The sequence below is a fragment of the Archocentrus centrarchus genome, chromosome 14 (assembly GCF_007364275.1).
Source record: "Archocentrus centrarchus isolate MPI-CPG fArcCen1 chromosome 14, fArcCen1, whole genome shotgun sequence".
Lineage (NCBI taxonomy): Eukaryota > Metazoa > Chordata > Actinopteri > Cichliformes > Cichlidae > Archocentrus > Archocentrus centrarchus.
In genome coordinates this window covers 14420974-14431296 of record NC_044359.1, presented here as the reverse complement: position 1 = coordinate 14431296, position 10323 = coordinate 14420974, and the positions used below count along the sequence as shown (strand labels likewise).

The 10323-nt window shown below is 39.5% G+C and overlaps 1 protein-coding gene across 1 annotated transcript; it reads right to left on the bottom strand.

Annotated features, from left to right (window-relative positions):
- Nucleotides 1-1870: 1870 nt before the first annotated feature.
- Nucleotides 1871-9407, bottom strand: plac8l1 (PLAC8 like 1). Its single transcript, XM_030746285.1, has 5 exons — nt 9280-9407; nt 8584-8873; nt 6958-7094; nt 1936-1977; nt 1871-1879 (listed from the first exon to the last, which is right to left on the bottom strand). The coding sequence occupies exons 1-5, from the start codon at nt 9303-9305 to the stop codon at nt 1871-1873; spliced, it is 504 nt and encodes a 167-aa protein (XP_030602145.1). The 5' UTR covers nt 9306-9407.
- Nucleotides 9408-10323: the final 916 nt, after the last annotated feature.

Genomic DNA, 10323 nt, shown 5'->3' with positions numbered 1-10323 from the left:
GAGATATTTTATGGTCCCTGTCTGACTGCTGACTTAGGTAGAGCTCCACTCTTCCAAATCTTGACCTCTACTACTGCTGCGGAAATCCCAACTGTGACCCCAAATCAGTACTTAGGACTGATTTCACCCCACTGAGAAGCTGCAGGAATCACAAGCAGACAGTGCTACCAAGCTCTGGGGCAACACTGTCCCCTAATGGCTCAGACTTGGAGGTGTATCTGGTAGAGATGACGTAAGGCCTGGCTGTGCCAGTGTGCAGTGATATCATGCACTGAATACAGCCTGTGGTTCATCTAGTCACGGGTTGAAATGTATTTGAGGTTTAACTGTAATCCCTTAAAGTGATATTGATATCACTTAATGTTTTGTGGTCTGCTCCATAAAACAACACTAAGTAACTCATTATATGCTCAGTTGCCATTTCATTAGGTGCACCTAACTGAAAAGAATGCAGTCAGATCATACAGCGCAGCAATAAACCTTTCATTTTGTGAAGGTCATTTTGTTCAGTTTCTGTTGAAATTGTTTTACTGAGGTGCTGATTGTACTTTACAGCGATTTCAAATGAAAGTATAGTGAGCCCCATTTATACCTTCACCGATATCAATGGGGCAGACAAAATGATAAAGTTTATCAAAGATTTGTTACATTTGAAGGACTCTGAGAAGATTTACTAGCTCAACTGAGAAATTTTGGCGCAGAAGAAGAAATATTAGTGGCATGGCTACTACATAAGTATGTAAGGATACTACGTTAGTGCTTCAGTGCAAGTTGGCTTGAGGCAGCTCCAGCTCACCAACAGGTACTGAGCAGAGGACGTGTAGGAGGATTTATCAATAACGGAGCGTATTCCAGACATACTGGAAGCAAGATCTGGATGACACTACAGCTGTGCTGAAAAAGTATTTTAGTCACAACAGAAAACAGAGCATCTATTGCTTTAACAGTGTGGGATGTTATCAATTATAGTACAGACTTGGTATTGTTTAGAAACAGGGATGGCACCAGAGTCTGAGTCTGTATCAGAATGATATATTTTAGACTGCAATGTTTTATTTATTTTATTATTTTCAAACGGGAATTTGTAAGCTTTGTTGCCAACGTTCATCTGTTTTCCTTTTGTTTCTTTGATGTGCTCGAGCACACAGAAGCAAGGTTCAAGCTGGTTTTTTGTTTTTTTTTTTGTTTTTTGGTCTTCTGTGTAGAATGTGAAATCACAGTGTCCACAGTGGGATGCAAATTGGCAGGTAAACCCACCAAAATTCAAATCAATGTTTTATATGCAGCAATTACTGGCAGAAAATACTTGCACGATCTACATGAAATTTATTTGCTCCTACTTAAAAATGTGCAATTCTTCTTTGTAGCAGGCATTTTTCCAATCTTCCTTGTCTGATAGGTATTAATTAAGTGCTGGTTGAGGAGGAGGAGTGCTAAAACATCAAAAATGCACGAAATACATTCCAAAAAAGAAAGACATTCCCATTAAGAACTGCAGTGATATAAGAAAATGTATTTACATTCAGCAAATTAACTTATTGAAATGGGAATTGTACACCATGTCATATATGATTACATTTTAATATTGACATGTCTCCTTTTAGAAACCAAATCATTTTCTGTATTTTCCAATTTCATTTGAGGCAGCTGCCAGGTGAGCGACCACATCCGAAAGCCTTAACAAATTTGCCCTTTGAGGACCCGTCTGTGTGGCGGATAAATAAATTTTCATATCCCTTCTTTCTGGTTGGCATTTCAGGTTCACGGAGCCACTGCAATCAGACTAGATTAATAATATGATTGAATGCCAGAGGAGGAATCCAGGAACACGCGGATAAAAGAATAACAGCAATATGGAAATCAGATTACATTAGCGGCCCTGAGGAGCAAAACACATCATTGTAAAGAAAAACATCAACATTTTTGCACCTGCACAAGCGCAAAACAGAAAATAGAACACCACCAGACGGAGCGTACCTGAAAGCAAAAGAGAAAAAACATCTTAGAAACTATTTTTTCCCATAGTTATACAGAACCTGAAGATGATGTTGGAAACTGAAAACTGTATGTCCTCTGTCTTCTCCTCAATAAACTCAGTGTTACATGTCAAAAGATTAAAGAAAAATATGTCATGAAACTGTGACAGGTCAAAGAATCTGCTCAGAGAATCAGCCTGGACTCACAATGGGCTATGTACAGTAATTATGCAACTGCGAAAGCTGCTGAACAGAAGGATGACGTGCGATTTTGAGTGTTGCTGCCACAGGGAATTTAGGAATGCCATTATTTCTGGTCCTTTCATAATGTATGATCAATTACATCATGTGCTAAAATAGACAAGAAACAAAGCACCTTTTCTTAGCATTTAAGGAATTTGACCACTTCTTATTATCCTTGGGTGCTTCCAGGTGATTTCTCTCGGTATGGAACCTTCCTAAGCGAAAAGTACTTTTCAAATCCAACCTAAGTGCCCAGATGACAAGTCAGTCTTTCTATTGTATATCACTCTCTGTAGCTTTCTTAGGGAGATTTAAAACAAAATGTTAAAGGATAGCAGAGACTAGAATTATAAAAGAAATTTTTAACAAAGGACATTCATAGAGGGATTTTTTTCTACATACTGTGACATTAAATCTCTCTTCATACTGTGGAAGCAAGTTTCAAAGAATTAAGACTAAAGGGACTTCAGTTTCTGAAATGCCAGGCTCTCAAACTCTGTTTAAAGTTCACTCAGAGACTCTACAGAGAGCCGTTTAGAAACAGGAAATGATTTTAAACTGTCAAATAGGATAGTCCAGTCACAGACAATCACAAACAAGAAATTTTGTCCTGTAAGGTGAAATTCTTTTTTTTTTTGGGGGGTGCCTTACATTGCTTTGCATTTCAGAACCAAGATATTCAAAATGCAAATCCTGCTCAGTGCTCTGTATGTTGGTTAATGAGGCAGGTGGTTTATCAAATGGACTTGCATGTGTTTCATCCTATACAATGAAACATATTTTTCAAACTCTTCAAAGTAATTATACTTACTTAAGTAACCAGATGACTCCTCAAGTCAAACTTAATTGGCTTACAGCTTTCTGTTCTTCCCTGGCTTTACTTGGATTTAGTTTTAAATGGGACATTAAAATGAGATTTGCAGATATGGTCCTTCATGATGAGCTGTGTGCTCATTGCACAGTTTGTGCCTCAAGGTCTGGGAAGCATTATGTTTCCTCACTTCATCTTTCCTTCATATCTCAGGGGGACTGATCACATTAATGGGTCTGGTGACCTTTGGCATTCTAGACACAATTAACTGGGTGAGTCACACATATCACATACAAAATTTCACAGTTACTTAATTTATAACAACCTTCAAGCTAAAAAATAATGAACTGTTATCAGTGAGCTACATCTAATATTCAAAACACGAGAGACATTACTTTTGGAAAGACATGGCACCCCTTGTTGTAAACCATTATTTTTACAAATGACCACCTAACTGAGGCCAATATTTTTTTTAATCCATGTGGATCACAGTCAGGGATTTAAATGTGGCTTTAGATTTAGAGCTGTAGTCAGTGGTTGAAGTAATAAAGAGCAATAAATTCATACTGAATTATTGCTGACTTAGAAAGCGCTTTATTAGAAAGAATCCAGATTTAAATATATTCATAAATGGTATATACAGTGTATCACAAAAGTGAGTACACCCCTCACATTTCTGCAGTTATTTAAGTATATCTTTTCATGGGACAACACTGACAAAATGACACTTTGACACAATGAAAAGTAGTCTGTGTGCAGCTAACAGTGTAAATTTATTCTTCCCTCAAAATAACTCAATATACAGCCATTAATGTCTAAACCAGCGGCAACAAAAGTGAGTACACCCCTGAGAGACTACACCAGTAAATGTCCAAATTGAGCACTGCTTGTCATTTCCCCTTCAAAATGTCATGTGACTCGTTAGTTTTACTAGGTCTCAGGTGTGCATAGGAAGCAGGTGTGTTCAATTTTGTAGTACAGCTCTCACACTCTCTCATACTGGTCACTGAAAGGTCACGTGAGGGGTCACTTTTGTGATACACTGTATTTGTTGGCTAAGCCCATAAGACCAAGCTCCTCATTATCTTGGGAAATGATTTGAGACAAAACATGTAAATAAGTCAATTGCTAAATTTTTAACACATACACAAAAGAAAATCAATTTGACAGCTCTCCTACAAAGACTCTATGTAACGCCTGGTGCTGTCCAGCTCTTCATATGTGAGACTCTTTCTTGGATGTCTGTCACTGTGATGGAAGCCTTGGTGGGGGTGCTGTTCTCATATTGTTCTCCTGCCACTGAGAGTACACCTTGGATGGTTCAGTGGAGAACATCTGGTTTATTCTCCTGGCTTCTATCTCTCTGGAATACCTCTTCAAGCAGTTAACCAAGGCTGAGAGTCTTTGCTTGGCAATATCTGAGGCCTCAGGTATGGATAGCTTGTTGTACTTTGTAGGCACTCCTTTCTTCATCAAACCTTTCTGCAGTTCTGATAGCTGGCTAACTTCCCTCTGTGCTGCCCTGATCTTGGCTTTTAGCTGTCTTTGTCACGGAGGGTAGTGCTCCTTGTGGCTGTCCACCTCATAGCCAAGCATCTTCAGGATCACTGTTGCCATCATTTGATTGATTGGTGCCCACTCTAGGTCCTAGACGAGTTGCTGCCCCAAGTGGAGAAGTTTAAGCATCTTGGAGTCTTGTTCATGAGCGAGGGGAGAGAGGGGGCAGGAGACTGACAGATGGATTGGGGCTGTGGCTGCTGTATCGGTCCGTTGTGGGGAAGAGAGAGCTGAGTGTAAAAGCAAAGCTGTCAATTTACTGGACGACCTACGGCCGTACCCTCACCTATGGTCATGAGCTTTGGATAGTGACTGAAAGAACAAGCTCACGGATACAAGTGGCGGAAATTAGCTTCCTCCAAAGGGCTGCTGACCTCTCCCTTAGAGCTGGGTGGGTGAAGAGTGCAGTCATTTGAGAGAGGGTCACAGTAGGGTCACAGTAGAACCGCTACTCCTCCAAATCAAAAGGAGCCAGTTGAGGTGGTTCGAGCATCTTATCTTACAAGGATGCTTCCGGGGCACCTCTAGGGTGAGGTGTTCTGGGCATGTCCTACTGGGAGGAGCCCTCGCTGGAGAGATTATATCTCTTGGCTGGCCTGGGGACACCTTGGTGTTCCCCCAGATAAGCTGAAGGTGGCTGGGGAGAGGGAAGTCTGGGTTTCTCTGCTCAGGCTGTTGCCCCCATGACCTGGTCCTGGATAAGTGGAAGAAGATGGATGGATGGGTGGACTGTGACTTTTGTTCTTTAAATATGCTATATAAATAAACTTTACTTACTTATCAACCACCCATCGTGTCAAAATACCAAGAGCATAAAAATGAAAAGTTTGAGGCTTCAGAATATTAATATTATTGCACTCACCAGTGGGTGACATCATGTTCAATCCCATCTTTTAAAAGGACTCTGTGCTTTCATCTTTATTATTGTCCAGCAATAAGGTACAGAACAACATCAAGAAATTACAAAATGTACAAAACATATCAGACCGTACTGAGCGTGTGTATTGTTTTGAATAGAACAGCCATTGGCATAATGCTTAAAAGGCTAAGCTGGTTACACATGAAAATGTATATTTCTATATTCATTGCATATATTGATTACAGACATTCCATTAATTGTGTATAAAATGATCTTTCAGTTTAGACAGACATGATTATACACTAACAAACAGGAGGAAATGCTACATTATCAAAAAACAAGAATACAATCAAGCACTCGGTTATGTGCAGGATTGAAACAAGACAGGCAACACAAGGAAAAGGTAAAATTCCAATATTAAAAAAGTAAATCTGCATATTTTGACCAAGGATTTTGAACAGGAATATAATCATTTTTATTGAGGTTAATGTGCACATTTTAGTTTGTTATGTTGTACTGTCACAAAGCTCACTCCACACTAGGTACAGATTCTAAATGGAATCACAGGACTTCTTTTTTAACTGTAAGGAGCTTATCTTGTCCGTGTGTGTTCTAGACACTATTTTGTCAGTATGTCTGTATGATGTAAGTTGTTATGATGCACTGCAGCAATCTAAAGTTTTTTGGGGGGCACCCCAGGAAGAATAGCAGCTGCATTGCTGCAGTTTTAAATACGTTGGAATTAAATGTGCAGGAATTTAAACTAACTACATCATTGTAAAGATATTTGCAGTTGAAGAAAGTCATACTTGTTGGTTCACACAGTTTATACTATCACTTTAAGTTTGCCCTTCCAATCACCTTTAAATTATTATCATTATTATTATTATTATTATTATTATTCAATAAGCCCTCGGGAGACGGTTCAAACCTCAGACTAAGGATTCTTCCTTTTCTTCACACCAGCAACCTCTGTTGGTCCTCACACATTTCTGATGCATTGAAAACAACAAACCAAAACAAGACAGGCCTCATTTACTGTCTAGAGTTTCTTCAGGAGCATTCGAGTGTTGTAGACACATGATATGTCTGAGTCTTCATCCTTCGCTTCATCTCTCTTATCATCTGACAGACAGCCAAAGGGTAACAGCAATACACTGTAGTCCAGTCCTCACACACACTTCCCTGTGGATAAGCATGCAGAACAGGCGCATACATGCAAACACATAAAGAAGAAGCACACATGCAGACACAACAATGCAGCAGGAGCAGGTGCAGAGCAAGAACGGGTATATGTACGTGACACAAACACAAAAATGTATTTACTCTGGACTTTTAAAACTGGCTGACACATCACAGCACTGAGTGCCCGTATGTTTTGTTTTTAATAGTTTCTATTTCATTGGATACGTTATGGTGTTACGAACAGGGTCCATTTTGAAAAATCTGCCTCGCTCTGTGCTCAAGGACGCTCTCACAACAGTACAATACACACACACACATTCTCTCACCCGTATCTTGTAGCGCTCTCTGATCCCAACTCGTATGGCAAAAGTGGATCCTGGTAGGAGAGGCATGCACAGACACTCCCCGTACTGGTGAGCTAAACTCAGGTCCAAACAACACGGCACAAGAGCCCCGAGAACACCTGCAAGCAGAATGAGACATTGATCGTGTACTGGCTCTATATTTTGTAGAAATATCAAGTGAAAAGCAGAATACACTGGATTCCAAATTATTTAGCATTTTAGGAAAACTGGCAGTTTTTTAGTGTTTATTGTTTTAGTTTAAATCCCAGACAGGGTTGTTAATTACTTTTCTACATAATCTTAATTAAAATCTTAATTAAAAGGAAAGCTACTTAAAGTAGATGTGTCAAGCAAGTCACAGTTTTCATACAATATGACAAATAAAAAAAATTTAAGATAAAATGCTTTGAATACTTCACTGTTTTGCAAGAGATAAGAGTTATCAAACTTCATTTTTTCATTAAACTTGCCAAAACTGAAAGGACACCACTGAACTCTAAAAAATGGTTATAAATGATTGAATTGTATTAATATAATAGTGTATAGTATGAATTATACCTCAATAATCAATATAATACAGTATAAAAAGTGTAGTGAATGGATATCTGCAGTTGCTGCTGTTTCAAACATTGGCACTCGGTTCAAAAATAGATGAAGACTTAATTTCAATAAGTTTTCTATGAACTGTGCACTATGCTACACCTGATGGTTTAGATTAATGGAGTTCTGGATAGCTGGTGAATGGTCACCCAGTTCCAACAAGACTGCACCGTCAGCAAGAAGGCGGCTGAGTGATGATCTGAGCTGGAATAATGCAACGTGGAATGGTAAGTCCCCTCAGGATCTCTGAGGCTGTAAATGTGACCTCTGCAAGATATTTTATACATTGTAGACCATTTTCTGCCATGGTATAAAAATATTGAATTATTTTCATGCAGGGTAATGCGCCATCCCATCCTGCATAGACCTCCTTGGCTGCTATGGGAATAAAAGCAGAAAATAAAGGCCTGGTCACCATGATTCCCAGTCCTCTGTCCAACTGAAAACATATTAATAGTGAGATCTACGAGGAAGGGCAACAGTATACCTCTAGAAAGCATCCTCAAATTTAATTAATGCAGAGAGTATACATTTATTGCAATAGGACAGACAGTTATGGGAATTATGCTGATCAGGCTTTTATTTTCTGCTTCTATTACCATAGCAACCAATGATGAGCGTACAGTTCGAAAAATTAAAGTTCGAAAGGTGAGAGAAAGAAGAGCTCTTATATGAGGTGTGACCATCAAGTCTGTGACCTTAAAGCATCTCCCTTTCAGGCAGCACGGCTGCTATTTTTAGATCATTCCTGATTTTTACAGAATTATTCTTTTTATGTTTCAGTTTTTGTAACGAAGACCTTTTGATCTGTGTTGAACTTGTTATGGCCTATGAAATGTTTTCAAATTGCTTTCTGCATCATAATTTGGACCACCACTTCATGTATACTGTTATACTTATTAAAATTATTCAGGGTTAAAAACGAAATGTTACATTTTCTTACTGTCTTGTGTACGAGAGCCCTGGGATTACATAGCAATACACAATCTGGCTGTGTGTTTATATTACATGTCATCTTGTCTCCGCAGACATCAAATAGGCCAGTGCTCCAGTCCCCTCCCGTCTGCGTGATGGTGGTGATGGTGGTTTTGGTGACACCAAGGCCGGGCTGTGTCAGTACTGGGTCCATTGCTGCACGCACTTTGTTTGACCCCCAGTTATCTTCACTTCCTGTGGCGAACCCTTCAACTTCCTCATCTTCAAATGCTAACGCTGAGGCTGTTGTGAGCCCCCCCACTTCTTCCCCTTCTTCTTCCTGAAATGCTGATGCTGAGGGTGCGATGACTGACAGTTCGGTACTGAAATTAAATTTTGAATACGTGTATCGTTAGATAGAAGGTGCATATAGGTTTGTTATAGATTGTCAAGCTTCTAAACTTCAACTATTACTCAACTGCAGAAGAAACAATTCCAAATGAGCAAACTGGCCTCTGATACTCTAAATTCTGCATTAAAGGCAAAATTCATACAACACTTGGCATTTTAAAGCAAGCAGGAGCTGCAGTAACAATAGATTCAAAAAGCTTCTGTTTCTTTTGTGTTATGATTTATCATAGAGGCAGAAGAAAATAAGCAGAGCAACATTATTAAGAAGGCTAAGATAAAAGAGCTGTTGGCTGTAATCCTATTTTGTTCTGTGCTGACAACAATGTGTAGCGGTAGGGACAAAACAAAAACAAAAAAAACACACACACACACACTTACTCCTGTGTGACTGTTGTATCCTCCATAACTAGCAGTTACTGGCATCCAGACAGGGGTATGACGAGGAGGCGAGAGAGGACAGTGAGCAGGGAGTCAGCAGGAATGAGGAGGTGGAGGAGGGGGTGGAGTGACACTTTCCCAGTGAGAGGGTGTGCATCAGAGCAGATAAACCAGCAGTCAGATGGCTCGGCCAGAAGCTGTGTGGCAGAGATAAGTCTTGTAGTTTTCTTCTGTCTGAGACTTTACCGTGCACCCTGCTAATACAGCAAATGCAGAATCGGCAGATACACATCAGGGTGCACGAACATGAATGTCTGGAATAAAATAATGTGGATGCAAGCACGCGCTTAGTACGAACAGGCTGGCAGGTCAGGAAACCTGAAATCTTGCAGGAAGAAGAACCAAACCCACCAAAAAGAACAGATAAAATTCAGTAAGCACAAATTATTTTAATATTTGATAAACTGGAGACGTTCAGGAAAAAGCTCAAAGAAGAAAGGAAACCTGCTAGCTTGTTTGACCTTTGATGAATTTAAAATCACTTACAGTAAATGCTACACTTACCCTTAAGGTAGAAATACAGGTCCACAGATGAAGAGCTGGGAAGTGAAAGCTACATTTTAGAACCAATGAATTAGCTGTGGTTTATGTTTAGAGGGGACGTGCATTTCCTGTGTTCTGATACTGACCTTTAAATTTAGACTGATGTACTGCATGTCTGACAGCAGGTAACTAAAATGTGCAAAGCGAGATTCACTTTGTACGTGGTGGAAAGACATGTAGTGAAACGAGCACTGGTTTGGAGGCTAAGACAGTTCACATACAAACACACTCAGAGAGAAAAATAGAGGCATGCACTACAGTACCTGGACATTTAACAGTTTTAATTTGATTTCTGCAACTAAAGCAATGCATTTTCACTTGTAATTTTTCTCATTAATAGTGATCCCTGATTAAGTAATTATGCCAAAAGTCTCTTTGATACAGACTGAAGCTTGTAGTTGAGCTATTCTGTCACCACTGCAAGGCTTCAAGCCTACCTGT